Source organism: Podarcis bocagei (genome assembly GCF_964188305.1).
Source record: "Podarcis bocagei genome assembly, chromosome: 12".
NCBI lineage: Eukaryota > Metazoa > Chordata > Lepidosauria > Squamata > Lacertidae > Podarcis > Podarcis bocagei.
Genome location: NC_138137.1, coordinates 8,716,217 through 8,739,017, shown reverse-complemented (window position 1 = coordinate 8,739,017; position 22,801 = coordinate 8,716,217). Strand labels below are relative to the sequence as shown.

The 22,801-nt window shown below is 44.3% G+C and overlaps 1 protein-coding gene across 1 annotated transcript in view; it reads left to right on the top strand.

The window, feature by feature from the left end:
• Positions 1 to 22,801, top strand: part of ITGA9 (integrin subunit alpha 9) — a 250,926-nt gene that overhangs the window by 199,256 nt on the left and 28,869 nt on the right. Inside the window, exons 24-26 of the mRNA XM_081165107.1 lie at positions 10,498 to 10,623; positions 13,732 to 13,851; positions 15,708 to 15,809. Coding sequence (XP_081021233.1) covers positions 10,498 to 10,623; positions 13,732 to 13,851; positions 15,708 to 15,809 — 348 coding nt within the window. The remainder of the gene's footprint in view (positions 1 to 10,497; positions 10,624 to 13,731; positions 13,852 to 15,707; positions 15,810 to 22,801) is intronic.

Below are 22,801 nucleotides of genomic sequence, written 5' to 3'. Positions count from 1 at the left end.
TGGTCTGGGACCTTCAAGATGTTTTTGTTTGAAGACCTCTGTGGGACATACCAGGAGAGGCGGTCCTGTAGGTACGATGTGAGTACCTTAGGCCCAGTACTCAAGCTTTCTTCGTGACAATTGAGCTCCAGTGCCACTCTTTGGTGGAAAAGGAGAAGACCCGGAGAAAAGTCCTTTCCTTGCATGGTCTTAGGTTTCATGTTGCAGGGTGGCAAAAAAAGGGGGGAGGGAGTTCCACAATATAACCCTGCATTAGCTTTATAATCACCTTTCAATTTCTCCTTTGACATATTTAGTGGAAAAGAGGAATAAAATTCCAAAACATTTTAGAGGTGCTTTAGGAGCAGGCAGGGGGCAGTCCATATCCTTTCTCAAAAGCCTCAGACTTTAGGGATGGGCCGGAAGTCACTGCTTGAAATGTTTTTCTATGACCATTTGTCTAAAAATTCTCATGTTTTAAGAATCTACAAATGAGGAGGTGGAGTATGTCTGGGTCATAGTCTGAGAGACGAAAGAGTTCCCATCCGCTCAGAGGCAAGGCAAAATTCACTTCTCTGCAATGACCTGACCTTCTGCTCTGTAGCAGCTGGAAATTTTCTTTATTCCTTGGCAATGCTCATTAGTGGCTCTGAAAGATTGATGTAAGCAAAATAATCTTTAATTGGAAATCGGTAGTGTAGTGCAGGCTATTTTGAGATATCCATCACATCGTATTCAAACGGGGCCTTTATAGAGTTTTGTCATACAGTCATTGTCTAGTTGTTACTGTTTTGCTGCCTGTGTCCTAGCTGTCTTTTCTCAAAGCCATGCTTTTGCTGTGGGGTGACTGCATTTTCCCGCCATGTTGACGGGAAGTAGTCTTCTGCTATTGGAAAAATGTCATTCTCTTCCATCTATTACATTAGTTGGCGGGCAGCAGTTCCTAGATCTACTCTGCATCCACAAATGGAAACCAGAGTTAGAGGTCATACATTTCTATTATTGGGGAATAATCAGGAGCTCACCAAAGTTAGCGGCTAAATATCTTTATCTGGCTTTTTGTCATCGAAACACATTGCAGACGTCTGATCTCCCTGGAGACCCAGAGATGCAATGTTAGACTGCTTTGCCTCTTTCATTTGACAAATGTTTTGTGTCACTTGGAAGGCCGTAATTCTGTATTGATTTGCTATGGATGACGCCAATAAAAGGTTTGGTGATGATGAGTTGGCGTGGTATGCAGTGTGTTCACACAAGTGTCACAAATCCCTTCACACCTGTACATTCAGCCAGCCTTTCTTAACCTTGAGGGGACTTGTAGTCCAAGACATCTTGGGACCCAAAGCTGGGAAAGGCTGTGCCAAGCAGGTGAAAACCTCTTTCCTGTTGTGCTCATCCTTCCCTAGTAGCTCTGATGTGTGTCTGACTATCAAAGCCACAGAACCAGGGATGTTCAGGTGGGTTTTTCCACCTGCCACAGGAGAAAAACATGAGCCCCTCTAGTGAAGCCCCACCACAAATCCCCGCCCCTTCCACAAGCCACGCCCCTTGCCACCCATATCATTTTCCTTCCTGAAGCACAGTGAGAATGTGCCCCTTTCTTTAAATTTGGTGTGTTTCCTGTCTCCAAGACCACATTGCACATCTCTCTGAAGCTTCTCGAAAACAAAATGATAAATGAGCATTGTGGAATCTGTTTGTTGTGTAAATAGCAGCTTTGGGGGAGTGAGTTAGATCAGAAGAACTGCACGAAGGAAACTGACAAGACGGGAGGCTGTTGTGGGAAGGGGAGGGAAGGGATTGTGAGAGATTGTGGGAAGGAAAATGATGAAAGAGAAAGGGTGCATGTTGTGGAGACCGGAGGAGAAGAGAAGGTGTGGTTCAGGCTAATGGATTCATTAGGAGAGAGGGCTCAGAGCTCCAGTTCAGGACATAGGCTGCCCCTGTGTAACCAGGTGTCGCCCAAGTCCTTTTCCTACATGGAGTGATGGGCAAGATATCCCTGCCTAGTTCCATGTACAGAAGTCCACTGACTGATAGTTGACAACACTGGTGATAGGGAAGCAAACTCCACTACACCTGAACGCAGCCGTGGGGCACCAAAGTTCTGTCCTCCTGCCACCTGGTCCTTGCCCCTCTCAGCAGCTGCCACCTGAGCCAACTGCCTTGCAATGCAACGGTATCGCTTCACAACAGATGTGCATAACAAAAAGGTTGGTTAAAGGTGAGCAGCGCCAGTGTTTGGGATGCTTGACTTCTTCAGTCACTGTTTAGGAAGAAGAATTGTTGAGTAAGCTGAATGAATAGATTATCCTGTGTCACATGCAGCAAGGAAACAGAAGGTTTGCTAGGATATCATGACTGCCAGAACAGCTACAAAGACCTCCGGAAGAAGGTTTCCCCCCTAAGTTTCCTGGTTAGGGAATTCCCTCCTGAAGAGTTTTTGAGTTTGAGAAAGAGAAGGTCAGCATAATTTTCTTGAGGGACTCTGAAAAGTGAGATAATTTCCCCTTTCTGCTATTGGTGTGGCTTCAACTCTGCTAGGAATAGTGAGAAGGAAGTTGGAAATGATTGATTACCGTTTTAAAAGGTAAATAGAGTTTCTAATAAGCTATTATTCACCACTCACCCTTTCTCTATATATAGTTTTAATAGCTTCTTATAATAGTTATTGGAATTGTACCAGTTAGAATTGGAGGGATGTATCAAAACTGCACACGGTTGTAAGGAAATAGTTCATAAGGAGTTTCTCTCTCTTTACATAAAATCCATTCAATATTCAGCAAGGATATAATTATTTTGTTTGTTTGTTTCACCTCATTTATATAGCACTTGATTGTCATAAAACCTCAAAGTGAATTTTAATACATTTTAATACAATTTATTCAAGCACGTAATGTCCCGAAATTAATCAGCCCCCAATAATAATAGTAATAAAAAAGATAAAGGACCATCATCTGAAAGAAAAAGTTGTGTAACATGGTGACTTTGGCAAGAGTTTTCTTGCAATGACATTTTTTTTCTTGGTGAGCAGAAAATATTCACAAATATTGAAAAACATGGAAATAATTTCTGTCACCTGACAACTTTGAAAGCACCATTCAAGTCCAAATGGAATCCATCCTTGGATGGCCGTTTTCAAATTCAACAAACCAACATTTTGTTATTGTTCCAAAGTCTTTCACTATTGTGAAACTTGATATTTTTAGTAAATCAAGGATTTTGAAATTTAATTAGTTATTTCTACAAAGTTTTTAAAAGACTTCTTCTCAGTAGAGCTCTTATGGCTGCTTTTAACAATAATAATACCATAAATAGTTAAATGCAATAATACTACAACACAAAACTTCGAAAAATCCACTGAAAAATCCAAAGCAAACAAAAAGCATTTCTCTTTCCAAATAAAGGCTGTTTCCCATCTGTCAGGGAACTGCCATCAGAGGCAAGAGGAGAGGTAAGACGCTCCAATGATGCAGGGGAGGGAACTAGCAAGGAGAGAGAGAGAGCTTCCGCTTGGGAAGGAAATCCAGGGGACACCAGGGAGAAAGGGGAGGCTGAGAGTACAGCGGAGGGGAGGCTCCGAGCAGCGGCGTAGCGTGAGTTGTCAGCACCCGGGGCAAGGCAAGTAATTTGCGCCCCCTAACCCGGGGCAAGGCAAGTAATTTGCGCCCCCCCTAACCCCTAACCTGCGAGTTGCCGCTGGCGCTGCCGCCCAAAGGACGCCGCTTGCCCGGAGGAGGAGGGGGGCAGAGAGGCGAGGAAAATGCAACGGCCCAGCAGCTGCAGCGGCGGAGGCGGGGCTGTGAGGAGGGGCTGCCTGGCGCGTCCTCCGCGGCGAGCGCTGAGAGCCGCTGCCTGCCGGGTGCCTTCAGCCCGGACACGCGCACAGCTCGTCGGTTCTGCGAGACATGCGGCTCCGCTACAGCCTGCGCCCGAGGCTCTTCGGCGACTCCGGAGGCAGCGAGCGCGCCCCCCCAGATGTTGCGCCCGGTGCGGCCGGCACCCCTGGCACCCCCCACGCTACGCCACTGGCTCCGAGACTCTTCCAGTGAAATCAGCGGAGAGAGCACTGGACCTCCGCTTGGCACGCCCACGCTGCGCAGAAGGCTTCCGCGCAGAGAATCTAGGAGGAGACTGGGCGTCAAAGAATTTCTATGTTGGAAGAAATTTAGGTCCCGCCCACTCACGGATTCTGCCAGTGACTAAGACAGTCGCGTTTCAAGGGCTGTCAAACCAGGGAAAGTTTTAGCTATACGACTAGCTTGGAGCAGTTGGCAGTTTACGCATAAGCAACCCCAATTCCCATTACACCATCCAAAGTAAAAAGAGTCTGTCTTAAACTTAAGAGAGGTCAAATGTTCTCAGTAAGGGGTGATTGTATTTATTTTTTGTATATATTAAATTTATATACCACCCTTCATGCATAGATCTCAAGGTGGTTCACAGCATAAAAATACATTTTTATATAGGGGGAGAGAGAGAGTTGCATTTGAAATTAAACACAGTTTTAAAAAAGAGAAGATAACGAAGGCACTGTTGTCAGATTGGTTCTTCTTTAGTGGAGTACCAACTTCCATATAATAGAACACAAAAAGTTCTGCCATGCAGTGCAATCCTATATATGTATACTCAGGAGTAAGCCCACTGATTCAGTGGAGCAGTCCCAAGTAAGTGTATACAGTGGCGTAGCGTGGGTTGTCAGTAACTGGGGCAAGGCAAGTAATTTGCGCCCCCTAACCCGTGGATTTTAGCACTCAAGTGCGAGCGCCCCCCCAGATGTTGCGCCCGGCCCCCTGCACCCCCACGCTACGCCACTGGGGCTGGGGGCGAGCGAAGGAGCCAAGGACCCCCCCAAAGGCTCAGCAGGAATTTATTAAATTTATTATTTGTGGAGCCCCCGCGGGCCGAGGCAGCCGAAGCCCCCTCCCCTGGGGGCCTCCCCGCCCCTCCTCTCCTTGGGCTGTAGGTGGAGCTCCAGATCCGGGCTTGGCGAGCGCCTCTCCTCCTCCCAGCCGGGTCCGGGGGCTTCCAGCCGTGCTCCATCCTCCCCCCCTCCGCGGCTGAGACTTGCGCTGAGAGCCGGAGCCAGCGGCGCCCCCTTCTGCCGGGAGACCCTCGCCCGCCCGCCGGCTTCCTCTCGGAGGGTTTTGGGGAGCGCAGGGCGCGGCGAGGCCCCTCGGAGCTCTCCTCCCTCCCAGTCGGCAGAAGCAGCCGCCGCCTGTGGCTGGGCCGAGGGGATGGCGGTGGCGTCGGGGTGCGGAGGCTGCCCGTGCCCGGCCAGGTGTCGGTGGCGCTGCTGCAGCGGCTGCTCCTCCTGCGAGCAGTGAGTGGAGCGCAGCCGCAGCGGCGGCGGGGGGCGCGCGCGCGCTAGGGCGCAAGGCTGGCGGTGGCGGCAGGGAGCCCGGCGGAGGAAGGAACTTGTCCCTTCCCTCTGGACCTGCGCCCCCCCCAGATGTTGCGCCCGGTGCGGCCGGCACCCCTGGCACCCCCCACGCTACGCCACTGAGTGTATATATAGGATTGCAGCCTTTATCTGATGCCAGATTCTGAATGAGATGTGAACTACTTAAGTTGTTAATAGTGCTGCCAGCTCCATTAGATGGAGGAACTGCCTGAAATTGCACATACTCAAGGATAAAAGAGAGACGGAAGGAATTTGAAGGATAAAACTCTGCTTCAGCTCTGAACAATTTGTGACCCACAAAGCTGAAGAAAGCAAGCAATATATTGCTGCCTTAAGAAAACCACCTGCCATCCCCAGTATATTTATTTAGCCCCTTGTGGACCAATAATGGCTGGATCCATGTAACAGTTACTTGGACAATTCCTGCAAGATACTTTGCCCCATATCAAGTAGCACTTGGCATCCGTACAGTGGATAAATTACCCTCCTTTGCCACCAGAGAAAGACAAAATGTAAGCACAGCCTTGGATTTAAACCATGGAGTGCTTGGACACAGGAATGTTACACGTAAACTTGCCGCTTGGATTCCATGTATGGTGGTGTTAACAGTAGACGTGAGCCTTTAGTGAGCCCTAAAATTAAATAAAACAAATGTTTTCCCTCACTGTTGATACATTCGATGCAATGTGTTCTTCCTGTTCACAAACACTTGAATGTCTTTGTTAGCCATACCAAAGAGGGGCAGTCACGCCTTATTTTGGTTGCCACAAAAGTTCAGAGAAGTTTGACGTAGGTGTGAATTGACCCATTACAGTTATTTTTCTTCAAATGGGCGACCTTAAAAGGTTCCAGTATTGTTCAGAGAATAGTTATGACAAGGTGCCCTGCAGAAACTGGGGCTTTTGATTCTGATCAGCTCCAGCTAGCTATGAATAATGGTCAGGGATGATGGAAGTTGTAACATAGAGGTGGGCAGCACATTGGCTACTGCTTTCTATGATATTATGCGTGCTGTTCTCTTAAGCTGCTTGGTAGACCAATTTAGCATGGGCATTCCAAAAGTGCATAAACTCTTAAGTTTTTCTGAAAACAAGAATGTAGATTAGCAAGAAGGAGCTAGCAGAGGCCAGCTCATTGGCAAGGGAAAGTGAAGGAGGTTGTAGCACTGCGTGTATGATAAGCAATGCCATCAGTGACCATGGATCAGCTGCAGGACACATGTTTGTTATGTTTGGCTGCTTGTGAAGCTCATGCAATTTTCTCATGGGTAGATAAGGACATAGAATGCTACTTTACACTGAGTGAGATCATTACTCCATCTAGCTTTCTGGGGTTTCAGAAAGAGATTTTTCTATTTGGAGATACAAAGCATGTGGTTTCCTACTGGAGCTGTCTCCCCTTTCCCTGTTCACAAGCACACTTTTTGCACACTGAAAGGAAACGGGCAGAAAGAAGAAACATCACTTGTCACATCTGTTTTTGCAGCCTCTTGCCATGTGCAAAGCATCCCCTATTTGCTTGTTGTAAGTCGTAAATTTGTCCAGGAGAACAAACTGTTTCCGCATTTGGAGAGGCCGTGTACAGCTATTTATTTTGCAGTGTCCACTTTTGAAAGAAGTTGGATCTTCTGCTTAAAAAAGGGGATGTGTGTGTTACAAGTTACCTAGTTTGTGGACTTGCACTGCGAATACGTCAGGAAATACTTGTTAAAAGATACATGCCAAAAACAGCTCTGACAACTATTATAAGATAAAACATTTGACAAGTCACCGAGGTCAGCATACTATGGAGCTTGTGAAGAAAACATCTGTTTTAGGGGCAAACAGAGTCAGCTGATTCATATTCATCTCAGAAGGGTGCCTCTTGAGAAATTGCAATTTGTCATTCACAAGCACTCCGCTACGTTATTCCAGCTTGCTCCACACTGCTAGGAACAGGAATAGTCTGCAGAAACTTCAGAGCAAGGGTACCTTACATGGTGCCCTCCAGAAGACTGCAACTCCTATCAACCTCTAATCATTGGCTATGCTGAGAGTGATGGGTGCTGTAGTCCATAATATCTAGAGGCCATTCATGAGAGGTGTGCATTTTTGCATGTGCAAGTGCAAAAATGCCACATGCAAAAAAAAGGTTAGTGGGAGGGCATGGGATGGTTGGGAAGAAGTAATTGAGAAACCATTATTGAGGAACAAAGAATATACAAAGGATGTGAATGCAAGGGATATTCCCCAAATTTCCCGCTAGTTACTTGGTTTTGTTTCTGTAATAGAATTTGTTGCATTAGGAATCTTCAGCTGATTCGTTTTTTGTTTCTGAATATCTTACAGAGTGTTCTGTATGCACAGTTTGGAGTAGCTCTCACTTGTTTTCATTCATGAGCGAATTTCCCCCTCTCTGCATACAGTGGCACATGTGCACATTGATAAAGCATTGTTAAAAATCCACCTTGACCATATATCTGATTGTAATTGTGTTCCTTTTGTGCAGTGTTTCACCGATGTGCATGTTGGTTTGTGTTGAGAAAAGACTACAAGAAAGCAATTTTGCTCTTATTGTATGCATGGCGGTGATTTAAAAAGGTGTCAGGATTGCATCAGTAAACCCCTCCCTCACCAAAAGGACACGCATACCTACAATCACATCCAGTTCTCTTTTTGCATTGGTAGCATACTTCTGAAGGCATGGTTGCCACTTCTCCATGCCTCTACCCCAGACTGACCCAGCACCAGTAATATTAGAACCAGTTCCCATAGGAGGGGTTATTTCTCATCCAACAACATCCCTTGAGAATAACTCCTATATGATCCAGCAGTTCTGATATTTTTATTTTTTTTATAAAATTTTTATTGGTTTTTCAAAATTTTATAACAACACAACACACACATAAAAGACAAAGACAAGAACACGTACAATTTCAGAGATCTTACTTTCTTAACCTTGGTCGTTGACTTCCCCCCACCCCACTTCCTGCATCCCACTTCCCATAGTTATATCAGCAAATTATTATTTTGTCTTCTTACCATTTTAATATTACATCTTTTGTAAAAAATTAAGTTCTTTCCTAAAGTTGGACTCGAAAGTCTCTTCCATCGATTTCCCATTTTTTATAAAACATAAAACATATTAACTAAACCCAAAATCATAAGTGTTTTTGAAATTCTGTTTTCCCCTCCTCCCATCCCCGGTTTCCGTCCCTTCCCAAGTACAAGTCCAAAATAGCAGTTCTTAGCCTGGGTTCCTCACGTCCGAGGCCTTCAAATCTCTTTCAGTTCCTCTCCGCCGGTTTTGTTGGTAATCCTTCATGTTGGTCTTCGGATCTCGAAGGAGTTGTATCCCAGTCAGGCCAGATTTTCTTCCCACAAAAGCACTTGAAACCAACTGCTGCAAAATTTCCACCAATCCTTCATATTCCAAATCAGAATAGAAATAAAGATAAGAGTCAGAATGAAAATAAAGATGAAGGCCCCAGTCATATTTCTTCTTTCTTTTAAATTCTTGGATTCCCAGTATTCCAGGGGCCTTTTCCTTCATCTTGCGGATCTTTTGCAGATTTATACTCCACATAATCCAAGGGTCTTCTTGTTTATAATCCATTTGTATGGGCTTCTGATTTGTACCTTCCATCTGTACTTTCTCCTGTACTTGTTTAGTCTCATTTCCTTCTTGCGTTATCTCTTTCCGCTCGGCTGCAGATTTTTTCTCACTCAAGTCCTCCATACTTTCAGCAGAGCTGCTTATTCCAGCAGTCAAGGTCATAAGTTGTTTATTCATGGCAAGACTCTGCTCTTGTAGAATTCCCACAAGATAGAATGTTTTTTCTAACTCAGCTAGTAAGTTTCCATCCACAGCCATTGTAATGTCTCAGACTTCCCCCTAGGGGGAATCTAGTTACAGTAATCTTTTCCCAACAATCCTTTTCCTCTTGATTTATTTCTTTGTATCCAAACACTTTAGTTAATTTATATCAATTTTAGTCCAGAGAGATCTTGGGTAGCAAACTCTTTCACTTTAAGTCACCCGTTTGACAGCTTTTGACAGCTGTCAAACTCCTTTCCTCTTCAACAGGCTCAGAAACAGGACTCTCCCGGGCCCGGGAGGGGGGATTACAAACGGCAAAAGAAAAAGTTCTAAAACACCACTCTTGCACTCCAGCTCCACACTTCTTTCATCCAATCGTGAAAGTTACTGTCTTTTTAAACTCACCCCAAAAGGGTAGGCTCTCCAACTTAGTTTTCCTGCTATTGCTTTAAATCGTCTGCAGGAGGGGGGGTGTGGACTTCCCTTTAACACATCCCCCGGTCGTACTGAATTTACGGATCAATATTTTAAAGTCCAGGTTCCAATCTACTCACGGGTTGCTTCTTTTTTGGGTCCAAATTTGAGGAAGAAAGTCAGCGCTCTTCAGCCATGGCACACGGCTCCGCTCCGCTGGGGTAGCGGTCTACTCCCAGTACCACGCCACTCTCCGTACCCTCTCCGCAGCCTTTAAAAAGGCTCTTCATGGGTCGGGGAGGGCGCTTAAGGTGCCCACCGAGTCACCAGGTCCTCAGGCATCCGCGCCTGAGGTTTTTGAGGGTCCCCGCATCGCCGTCGCGGCAAGACCCGTCCCCAGCAGAGCCGATTCCCTCCGGAGCTCAGAGGGAATCCGCCATTAGCTGTTCGCGCCAACCCGGAAGTCCAGCAGTTCTGATATTACCAAACTGGTGTGGAGTGAGAATGGCAACTATACTGCTCCTTTAACTTAACAACCATGGAAATAAAAACTGCTTGCTTCCAAATAAAGGCATTTTAGAACTTACCAGTCACTAAGATGGAAAGGAAATAATTGGTTCTCAGTAGGCAAAATCCGGTAGGATTGACAATAGACAATTTTCTATTTCCATTCATTGCTGTTAATATATGTAAGTAAGGAAAAGCATATAAGAAACTGGCAGCCCTTACAGGAGTGGTCTTTGTTTCATTTTTTTCCTGGTTGCCCATATGGGAAAGGTATGGTTCCCCCCCCCTTTTATTTCTTTTTTTTAAAAAAAATCTAAATTAATCTAATGGAAAAGGTGGTGTATTTACAAAAGAGGGTAAATCAATTATTTTTGTGTTGTTGTGACCTTTCTTAGGTTGCCCAGGACAAAGGAAACTGCTCTTTTCAGAAAAATCCAACCCCATGTGTCATTCCTCAAGAAAAGGAGAACATTTTCCACACAATATTTGCCTTTTTTACCAAATCTGGGAGGAAAGTATTGGTAAGAAGCTAACTTCATTTTCGACTTCTAAAAAGTCAGTTGCCATATTCCAGAGCCTCATACATGCATGGGGTACCCACTACTCTTACAGCTAAAAGAGAGCACACTGAGTTAATGTCCATAACTGTCAGTAGAGAATCCTTGTCTTTATCCATTGATCCGATCTGCTATATCATTGCCCACAACCCAGAAAAGATTTGTTACAAAAGGAAGAAGATAGTTCACTGATGTGTTTGCCAAGTTGACATTCCGCTGTGTGAAAAATGGATGTAGAAAAACATAATTATTCCCACTTTTCATGCATTCTCACATGCAGCCTTAAGTTTAGGTTCTAGCACATGGGTAGGTAAACTAAGGCCCGGGGGCCGGATCCAGCCCAATCACCTTCTAAATCTGGCCTGTGGACTGTCCAGGAATCAGTGTATTTTTACATGAGTAGAATGTGTGCTTTTCTTTAAAAATGCATCTCTGGGTTATTTGTGGGGCATAGGAATTTGTTCCTATTTTTTTCTTCAAAATATAATCTGGCCCCCCACAAGGTCTGAGGGACAGTGGACTGGCCCCCTGCTGAAAAAGTTTGCTGACCCCTGTTCTAACACAATGCATACAGCCAGTAATTAGAGTAATATACTGTGATGAAGCAATACATGATCCTTGAAAGAATGAACAGGTTCAGAGCTGTGCCCTGACAATCCACAGTTGAAATACCTGCATTAAATATCCTTTATCCAAAATATCTAGACCTGTATAGTTGTTGCTATTTTAAGGTGCCTTTATTCATCTCATTGCTGTTAAGCGAGTCATATTAGACATGAGCAGTTTGCACATGGTTGAGACAGATCATTTGAATTAGCAAAGGGATTCAGTCAACTATAGAAATATAGCATATTCTGCAGTTGCTCAAGACTGGTCCAGTTCCTAAGACAGGTTCAGTTACTGAGTATCTCCAGCTGATTTGCAAATAGTCATACTGGGATCCATAGAAAACATTAAAAGAGACGACAAAAGCATTGCGGGGGAGGGGGGATATTATTATTGTTATGTCTGACGGTTTTGGAGAAAGGGTTGTCAAGAAAGAAGGAAATCAGCAATTGGTGGAACAGTCGTTCTGCCCGGACACTGAAGTCCAGCGCCGAGGGCCTTCTGGTGGTTCCCTCGCTGCAAGAAGCCAGGTTACAGGGAACCAGGCAGAGGGCCTTCTCGGTAGTGGCACCCGCCCCGTGGAACTCCCTCCCACCAGACTTTTAGAAGACATCTGAAGGCAGCCCTGTTTAGGGAAGCTTTTAATGTTTAACAGACCACTGTATTTTAATATTTTGTTGGAAGCCACCCAGAGTGGCTGGGGAAACCTAGCCAGATGGGCAGAGTATAAATAATATATTATTATTATTATTATTATTATTATTATTATTATTATTATTATTATTATTAAACGTATTCTTTTCTACTGTCCACTGTACCACCAGCTACGTAAACACATGTTATCCCCCTTCTTGGGTAGTTATAATCAAGGCACAATGAAAATATCAGATTCTATCTGTCTGATATTAACCCAGTTTCTGTCCATAGTATCTCTTAGAGTGGTAAATGGCACAGTTTGGTGGGAAGACACTCCAATGAAAATTTCTGTTACTATATATGGCTGTTTCTTTGTATATATTTCAAAAATTTTGTATAGGTCTAAGATGGTCTATATCTGTAATGCCTAAAAAAGGTTTGGAGAAAGAAAGGAAATCAGCAAATCAGGTGGAGGCCAGCTCTCCTTGGGACATCTGAGATTCATCACATACATAGTGGGGAGTCGGCTATTAACACTTGTCAACACCCAGTGAGATGGTACAATTGACATGTGAACAATCTTCTCACGGGGTTCCCATCAAATGGAGTTAATTAAGGAGAAACACAATCTTGTGTAATGGGGGTGTTCTTCTGTAGTGGAATAGATAGCTTCTGGGCAAGGATAAGGTTTCCTAAAGGGACAGGAGTAAGCTCTTCTGCTACTTACAGCATTTAGAGAGAGAATAATATTGATGGATATTTTTTTAAAGTAGAGATAGTATTTCAGTGGATGATGCAGCCTTAAGAGGCCATGAACCTTATAATCCAGGACTTCCATGACTGGATCTCCTGATGTTCTTTTCTTTTCCTTAAACCAACCATGGGAACCCTATAATTTGAATTGTGGCTGTACGGCAGTAAGAAGAGCAGTTAACCTTTCCCCCTTGTGCTGATTCCCCAGTGCCTCTAGCAAAAAAATAAAGATGCCAAGAATCACAGATCTCCCAAATCACATGTATTGTGACCCTTTGCAGTACCATCTTATGCATGTTTACTCAGAAGTCCCACTATGTGCATTGGGTTCGCTCCCAGGAAAGGGTCCATGGGACCAGCGTTAGTATGATTTAAGATGACACACTACAGCTTTTGGATTGTAGTTCTTGTATACCCGAGACTAGTTTCTTTACTGTTTGGGAACAGGCTCTAAACTGAATGATAAAGCTGTTCATTCAGCTGATCAGCCATTTCAGCTACTTTATTCAGTTAATTTATTCTACAGTGCAGCAAAAGTACAGAAACAGCAGAATCTCTTTTATACTAAATCAGATTATGGACTCGCCTAGCTCACAGTTATCAGCACTGACTGACAATGGCTCCCCCGTAAAATATATCTTTACCCACCCAGGGGTGCTGAAGATTGAAACTTCATTTATTTAAAGCATTTTTATCCTACTCTTCAGTCAATCAAGGATCCTAGATCCACAAGCGTAAGTGATGCGGCGCTGAGCTAAAAAGTAGGACCTTGTTTGCATGAATAGTTGTTGCGCCACCTGGGATCTTTCATAGAGAGATCTGTACCAGATTGTCTATGACAGAGACAGAGAAGCTTTCCAGCCCAGCGGGCCAGATCCTGGCCTCCCCTACCCCTGGGGGCCTGTGTGACAGTCACTTGTTCCTACAATTCTCTAGGATACGTTTCTAGAGAAGTTGGACAGGAGTTACGAAACCAGGGCTGATGTTACCCATCTAGTCAGAAAAGCCAAAGAGCATTTCTTTTAATTTTGGCACCTTTCCTTACTTGTCTCACAGCTTTCTACTTTTCTCCCTTAGGACTGCGAAAGACCAGGCAGGTCCTGCCTAATTATACGCTGCAACTTAAGCTCACTAGCTAAAGCAGAATCCCGCAGCATAGATGTGCATATGCTGTTGAATACCGAGATATTGAAAAAGGTGCGCATCGTTGCCTGAATTATACTCTTAAGGTGCCTGTACATGATCCGCCACACTACGGGAATTACGATCGAATTATCTGGAATGGTTCCAGCAAACATAAGTGGAATGCGTTTTAAACTTGTACATATTTTCATGCCTCCCATCGTCCGACTTCTGAACGCTGGATGTGAACGGGATGGGAAGTTGATAAAGCAAAAGGAAAAAAAATACATTATGTACAGTGGTACCTCGGGTTAAGTACTTAATTCGTTCCGGAGGTCCGTACTTAACCTGAAACTGTTCTTAACCTGAAGCACCACTTTAGCTAATGGGGCCTCCCACTGCTGCCATGCCGCCCCACGTGATTTCTGTTCTCATCCTGAAGCAAAGTTCTTAACCTGAAGCACTATTTCTGGTTTAGTGGAGTCTGTAACCTGAAGCGTATGTAACCTGAAGCGTATGTAACCCAAGGTACCACTGTATTGGAATTATATGTGAAATCTATGAAAAAATAATAAAATATATTTGATCCCCCCCCCCCGTTGATAGGGCAGCACCCTCCACTGTGCCAGAGTTAACGGCGTGGGGGTGGGGCAGGCCAAGCCATGTAATAGACACAATTCTGCCCTCCAGTAGAGAAGAAGAAGAGGAGTTTGGATTTGATATCCCGCCTTTCACTTCCTTTAAGGAGTCTCAAAGCGGCTAACATTCTCCTTTCCCTTCCTCCCCCACAACAAATGCTCTGTGAGGTGAGTGAGGCTGAGAGACTTCAAGGAAGTGTGACTGGCCCAAGATCACCCAGCAGCTGCATGTGGAGGAGCGGAGACGCGAACCCGGTTCCCCAGATTACGAGGCTACCGCTCTTAACCACTACACCACACTGGTGAAGTGGTGTATTCCTGGTGTAGAGAGGAATAGCAACCAGGGACCTGCTACGGCTGCCCCCATATGTCAGGGGCATTGCCTCACTTTGCCCAATGATAGGGCTGGCCCTGTGTGGGGTGGTACACAACACACCCTTGGATTATGTACTTGGTGCCAGAGGACAGTGCACATTTAGGAGCCCCTTTGACCATAGACACTGCGTAGGTGAGAGCTGCAGGGTATAAATAATTATTATAGCCAGGAAGAAATAACAAAGAACATTATAACTCCAGTTGTGCTTTCTAATTTGCCACTATGGTCCTGCAGTGCCATATAACAGTCATGTGATTAGGATGCTGTAATTCTTGAGGCCATAGGATGCAGTTTTATTTATATATGTCATAAAATTTATTCACTGCTTGATTGTAACCTGAAATAATTTGACATTCTAGAAGAACCGTTGACTTAAAAGGGTTACTGGCTCCTTGTATTTAGACTCCTCATGCTCAGACTCTTCATAGGAAACACAAGACTAATTCACTGTTGCAGCAGAAGAATTAAAAAAAAACAAAACACCACCGTACACATATTTAGGCTTTTTTTGCAGTGAGTCATGTCAGGATATATTTTGATAATGCAATGTTTTAACCAGTACTGTGTGCAACTGCAATTTAGTAATTGTATCTAAATATCTGTTCCTTATTATGTGGAAATAATTCAGGTTAAGATGTTCTTTGCTGGTGATGTTTGTCAGTGTGTTGCATTCTTTTAATTGGGCGACGTATCCGGACTGAAGAGCTTTTTACGCATATCAGATCTGAGTTTGAAAACAAAAAAGAGGTCTATATATCAAAATTAATGGGATGTGTTGGATTTAAATCTGGGATATTGGACCTTTATGGACCTTGCATCTGATTTGAGTCCATAAAAGAGCTGGTGCTTAAAAGTCTTTGAAGGCTGTAGAATTGACAGAGTTACTCAACTTTTACTGTTTTTTTTTCAATCCTTAGGACAGTTCATCCGTCATCCAGTTTGTAACAAGGGCAAAGGTGAGGGTAGACACAACTATCCGGGCAATAGAAGTACCCAATGGGAATTCAGAAGATGCAACAGTAAGTGAATGAATCTGAAGAGCAAAGATTACTTGTGCTGCTCATATGGAATGCATTAGAGAATCCTACACTGAGCAAGGAATTTGTGGTCAAGCCTAAGCTTCGACTTCAAAAATGAACGAGCGTGCCTTTCTTTGAATGCAACAGCGGCGCTGCTGCCTTGCAATCCTCCTGTGGTTTTGCTTGCTGTGATAAGCTTTGGCCCTGTAGCAAATGATGCTATTTGGAATACTTTTAACGCACGTTGTGCTGCAGTTAGACCGGCTTGTAAAGGCCTCAGCTGTGCCTTTTGCTAAGCAGTGAGTTCCGTTTCACACTGTTGAAGCCTGCTTTAATCTAAAAATTCAGGTTTTTCAAAATCTAGGAGATGTATCCCATTCTGGATTTATCAGAATGGGATGATAAAATGCACACAATACAATCCTGTGCATGGAATCAAGGAGTGGTGCGCGGTCAGTGGACTAAGGGGACTAGACTAGTCACCTAAATGTTCCCCTGGTGCCTCCTTCCCAAACCCCGAGAAGCTTCTACCTGGCTTAGGGAGGGAGGTGCGATGCTCACATGTGCGACGCCAGGACATCGCAGTGTCACATGCATGACATCGATGCCCCTCACAAGCCAACACCTCTGGCCCTAACTGTTCCCCTGTGGAAAAAAATCACCGCACGCTACTGGAAGCAAGTTTCATTGTGTTCAGTTGGGTTTGCTCCATAGTAAGTGTGTTTTGGGCTGTTACCTTAAATGTTTTAATCATCATCATCAATCTTTATTACGGTCCAGAGACCCAACAAATCGTTACAAAGCAATGCACAATTCAGACAGCCTACCTCCAGGTTAAACAAGCATTTTGTTCAGACTTAAAGATAGGGATCATTGGTTCTTGCAATCCCCGATAAAAACTTCACCACTGCTCATGTTCTAGCGTTTGTCCTAAATGTTTTAATAACATTGGGGCTTAAAGAGAATAGGTAAGAAGGTACAGTAATTAGGACAGAAGATACTCCTTTATCTGCCATGACCCTTTCTGGTTCCAGGTGTTGTTGCTTATATGCCACATGGTAAGGGCACATACAACAAAGTCAATGGCCTTAGAAGGAGAATCTTTATTACGGCCAAAGGCCAGCATAAGGCCAGAGGGAGGGAGAAAGAGAGAGAGATGCTTTGGGAAAACACAATTTAGAATACAGAAGTAGCAGGGATAAGGTGATGTGCTTCTTTGCTCTGAATTGGCCCTGCTTAATGCTGATTTGCTTGCTTCTTCTCTGCTCCAAATCGCCTGCCTCCCCCCAAGCCATGTTTCTGCTGCAGGGTTTCACTTGTGTTTGTGGGACTAAGCACACCTTTGAACCCCACGGAAGAAAGGTGGTGTGTGGATACACCTTTGAAGGGGAGTAGTGAACGAAACACCCACACTCGCCATTCCTCAAAACCACCCCTTCCCAAAGAGCCTGTTTGCTTGTAATATTTAGTAGTAACACTTAATTTGATGCTAGTTGCGCCACTTTCCCCTCTGCTGATTCCCTCTTGGTATTCACCATTTGTAAAGCATGACCACAATCCATTGAAACCCCTCTAAAAGCAGCTTGCATCCTCTGCATGTCATAGAAGGATTGTGTGGAAAAACCCATTCTGGCTTCATTGGGTTAGATATCGAACATCTTTGCTAAACGTCGTGTAAAATTATTTCCAAGCTTCCTGATACCGGCTGTCACACCAATCCTGAATACATTACTTGGAATTGCTTACAGTGGAACATGATTCCAAGCAAATGAGGTTGGGATCACAGCCTAGAACAATTTGGCTGCCATGTTGAATGCATTCTAGGAATTTAGATCCACAAAGCCAATTAAATTGGATGAAACCAGGAATTAGAAGCATCCCCAAAGATTTAACAATTCTAAATGTCTTTAGAGATATTTCAGACCAGAATTTATCACACTTTGAATCAGGGCTGGCCCAAGACATTTTGGCACCAGAGGCAAACCACAAAATGATGACCCACCCCCGCCAGGGAAGAATATATACAACAGGGACAAGGGGGCAGATCAGATCAGTCTTATCCAACAATGGGAATCAAAGGGGAGAAGGGCCCCACTCTGAATCACATGGAGGGAGACCCCAGAGGGCAGCCCTCACCATTTCCTCCCTGTGGGTGGGAGGAGACCAGAAGCACCTCCTGTTCATTGAGAAGCCTGATGTTTGGCCCTCCAGATGTTTGCACTACATCTCCCAACTTTGGCCCACCAGCCAACATTATCTGGAGGGTCAAAGTTTGGAGTTGGTAATTCTCCAGAATGATAAGTGTAATCAGAGCGGATTGTTCCCAGTTGTTCCTTGCTGCTTTAAAATGACTTTTTCCTACTGCCCAAAGTGGGATTCTAAAAAAAACATTTTGGGTTACAGTTGTTACAATTTCATCTTAACGTTGTAAAAAAAGAAAGAAAGAAAGACACAGGCTTTGGGGAAGCACTGGCTGGAAAAGGACAAGTTAGACAGAATTTAGTTTTGAAGCATCAGTTTGCAATCTCATTCTTTTCTAATATGAATGTTAGCTTTTAATCTTCGTCCATGCAATTTCCATATGGCTCTTGGCTTCTCTGATCTTGAATGCTTTGCGTTGGGTCATATTCAGGGAAAAAATGTAAGACATGTGGTTTGGCTCACAATATCCATTCTTCTCTCTCTCTCTTTCTCCACCCCCCCCCACCCCAGCCATGGGAATGCATGAAGAAATAATGCATATTGCAACCACAGTTATTCATACATAACAAATTTTTGGGTTGTCTCCTTCCTCTTCCTTCTGAAACGTCCCCCTGTCAGTCCCCCCCTTTTTTTACTTTTGAGTAGCATCAATTCATCTTCCCCATACCTCTCTTTGAGCTGCGATTTAATGGACACGGACGTGAAACAGCTGATGAGATTTCTTACCGTTGAAAATAGTGTTCCTGGGTATTCCACACTCCTCAGTGTTAAAAGTCTTGCATTTCAGCAGTAGGGTGGATGTCACAAACTGTTTTAAAAAGCAATTTATAAGAGAATCCTAAACAACTGTCTTACATATGTATTATGATTTTCACACCCCCCCCCTTGTTTATCCATATTGATAAAAATGGGCTGCCCCTAAAAAGGATGGTCATAAACAACTGTTTGAAATGTTTTGTTCAGATAGAGGCACACGTTGCCACCTAAAACTGAATTCAAGAGGAGGAAAGAGAAGCTCATGTATTTTAGCTACTGTCCTAAGGCAAGAGCTTCTGTTTCTAACTTCATGCTCAGCATACCTTAGCTGCAACACATGCGTACAGGTAAACTAGCATCCTGATCATAATGCGGAAAGAGGCAGAAAGCTACATGTGCAAATCAGAGATGTTTGCTCAGCATAAGAAAGAATGTGGTAAAAGGATCCCATCCAGATGGCACTGGTTTATGATCCAAGCCACATGCCAAAGAGGAAGGAAATTGCCATATTTTTCTGTGTATGAGACGCCCCCTATTTTGGGGGACTCCAAATTAAGAAAACACCCCTCAGCACTACCCGTGTATAAGACGAGCCCCAATTTTAATTTTTTTGGTTAAAAAACCTAGTCTTATACATGGAAAAATACGGTAGCTACCCATCTAGGGTGCTAGCCAGTCCATTCTCACCTCATCTATAGGGACGTGGGTGGCGCTGTGGTCTAAACCACTGAGCCTCTTGGGCTTGCTGATCAGAAGGTCGGCGGTTCAAATCCCCACAACGGGGTGAGCTCCCGTTGCTCTGTTCAGCTCCTGCCAACCTAGCAGTTCAAAAGCACGCCAGTGCAAGTAGAGAAATAAGTACCGCTCCGGTGGGAAGGTAAATGGTGTTTCCGTGAACTTTGGTTTCCGTCATGGTGTTCCATTGCACCAGAAGCGGTTTGGTCATGCTGGTCACATGACCTGGAAAGCTATCTGTGGACAAACGCCAGCTCCCTCAGCCTGAAAGCGAGATTAGAGCTGCAACCCCATGGTCACCTTTGACTGGCCTTAATCATCCAGGGGTCCTTTACCTTACCTCATACAGGACAGTAATTGTGTGAGAGATTATTTATCTTTGTGTTACAAGTATCACATGAGCAACATACTTCTCTTCACTTAAATATTCTCTCTTTTTTAAATGATATTTATTGAAGCAAAAAAATTTTTTTTTAAATTACACAGAAAAAGACAAAGTTACAAAAAAGAAAAAAAAACAAAGCATAAAGAGAAAAAGAAAAAATAAACCCATCACTTTCAAATTCTCCAATTTCCGTTACCTTCTTTCCATGACCTCCTCCTCCCATCTCTTGTATCTTGATTGATAATTATCACAGCAAATCCTTTCCATAATTCATAATATTTTATCTTTACGTTACCTTACTCTATTATCATCTTGCTTATAAAAACAACCTTAAAGCTTAAAACTTAAATCTTTTTTACCAACTTCTCATAACCATTACCTTTTTGCCAAATTCTTTAAACATTTTTACAAGAGCCAAGTTATTTCATTTCAACATTTTCCCAACATTCATAAAACATTTCTAGTAGTAATAATATATAAAAAAGATACAGTAAAATATAAACAATCCAATCTTCTTCCAGCGTCCCCTCCCCCCGGTCCTGGGGTTGTCAGTCTTTTTTTTTTTTTTTTTTGTCCCATTAGTCTGGCACATTAACCCGGTGCTCTTATATCCGAGGCCTTCAAATCTCTTCCATGTCCCTTCCGCAGCTCTTCTTCATATTTTCCTTTCACTCGCGGGAACTCCAGCTTAATAGTGTTTTTGACCCTTTTCAACAAATCAGCCCTTATCTCACGGTCCAGACTAAGCTCCATGTGATGTTTAAAAACATATTTCAAATTCCCTCCAAAATTAAAAGTCCCAACAGCTCCAAAACTCTGACGGCCCATTACCAGACTCGGAAAGTCCAAACATCCCTGCAAAGGGGGGTCAGTCCAGCCCCCCATTTCCAGTTCAATCCAAACTTTATCTTTCCAAATCTGGTTTTTTTCCAAGTTCATTTATCAGATCCAAAGGCTCATTTTCCTGCTGGGCCAAAAGTCCCTCCATCCCTGGCGTCCCAGATTCAACAAAGTCCTCTTCTTTCTGTTGTTCTGTCATGGCACGCTCCTGTTTTAGTTCCTGAATGGGCTCCATGTACTTTTCCACTACCTGATCAAAGGCTCTGGCAGCATTAGTCATAAAAACCATCTTCTGACTTAACTGATCCAATAGGGCGTTTATTTCACAGAAAGCACCCAACAGTGCTTCTGAAGGCATTGTCCTGCAAGGTCACAAAATTCTTTCCCACAGTTGTAATCAGTAACAGCCGCAAGTTCCCAGGATTTAGTTACAGTTTCATAGTTCCCCTCTAGGGGGAAAAACTTCTGAATGTTCTTTTCCTTGAAAACAATAGCAACAGAGTTTCTTCTTTAAGATATTTTGTCCATATTTGTTCTTTTAAGAGACGAAAGGAAACAATGGAATCACAATATTTCCCTCCTTTTAACTATCTGTCAAAGCATTTATTTCTGGTCAATGAGCTTCAATCGTCAAATCCGACATCCCGCTCCAGGGTCAGGACAGTGGAAAATTACTTTACTTTCACTTTATTTCCGCAGGTTTAAATAACTCAATAAAAGTCCCCCTTCTTCCCCTTCTTCCGAAGGGGGGTTCCACAATTTTGAATGATGAAAGACGATCCTTTAAAAGTGATTTTTAAGGCTCTAGTTTACGTTGCCTTTGCTTTGTTATAACCACAAGAAAACGGAAGGGTGACTTCCTGTTTAGCCCTTTCCGTTTCAGTACCAAATTAGGGTAAATTTTAGAGTCCAAGTTCCTTTTATTTCGCCAATTCTTGTTTAAAATCCAGGTGTTTAGAGTTCCAGTACTCACGGTTAGTTTTTTTCATTGCCAAATTGTCCCAGGAAAAAGGCAGCGCTCTCCGGCAACGGCTGTGCGGCTTCGCTCCACAGAAAAAGCAATCGACTCACAGCACTGCGCCACTTCCCCCTCTTCACTTTGGAGCCTGTTTCTGGGTTCCTTAGTGGGTTGGGGGGGCGCTAAAGGTGCCCGCCGAGTCCCACAGTCACAGGCTTCATCCGCCTGTGATTTTCAGAAGGGTCCCCGCTACGCCGCAGCGGAAAAGACCCGTTTCGTGCGGAGCTGGTCCCTCCAGTTCAGAGGGAGTCCGCCATCACCGGAGGCGCCACCCCGGAAGTCCTCTCTTCACTTACCGTATTTTTCGCTCCATAGGACGCACTTTTTCCCTCCTAAAAAGTAAGGGAAAAAGTCTGTGCGTCTTATGGAGCGAATGTGTGTTCCCTGGAGCCAAATCGCTGTTGTCCTGTGCTCCCGGGCTGCTCTTTGGGGGTGGGGGAGGAGCCACGGTGCTCTGCCCGCAGCCTCTGCTTTCCCCTGAAGTCCTGACAAGGTTTGCAAGCAGCGGGAAGGCTGTGCGCTCCCGGGCTGCTCTTTGGGGGTGGGGGGAGGAGCCACACTGCTCTGCCTACAGCATTTGCTTTCCCCTGAAGTCCCGACAAGGTTTGCAAGGTTTGCAAGCAGAGGGAAGATTGTGTGCTGCTGGGCTGCTCTTTGGGGGTGGGGGGGAGGAGCCACGCGGCTCTGCCGGCAGCCTCTGCTTTCCCCTGAAGTCCCGACAAGGTTTGCAAGGTTTGCAAGCAGAGGGAAGGCTGTGTGCTGCTGGGCTGCTCTTTGGGGGTGGGGAGCTACACTGCTCTGCCTACAGACTTTGCTTTCCCCTGAAGTCCCGACAAGGTTTGCAAGCAGAGGGAAGGCTGTGTGCTCCTGGGGTGGAGGGTGGGGGTGGGGAGCAGCAAATTGCTGTCTCTCAGTGCCTCCTAATTCAACTGCAAAAGATTGCCTAACTGGATTCTGAGCTCCATTTGAAGTTTAAAAATAGTAAGTTTGGGGATTTCTTCAAGTAGCAGTTTTGGGGAAATAGTCATAAATACATGCAAAGCATCTCCACAAACC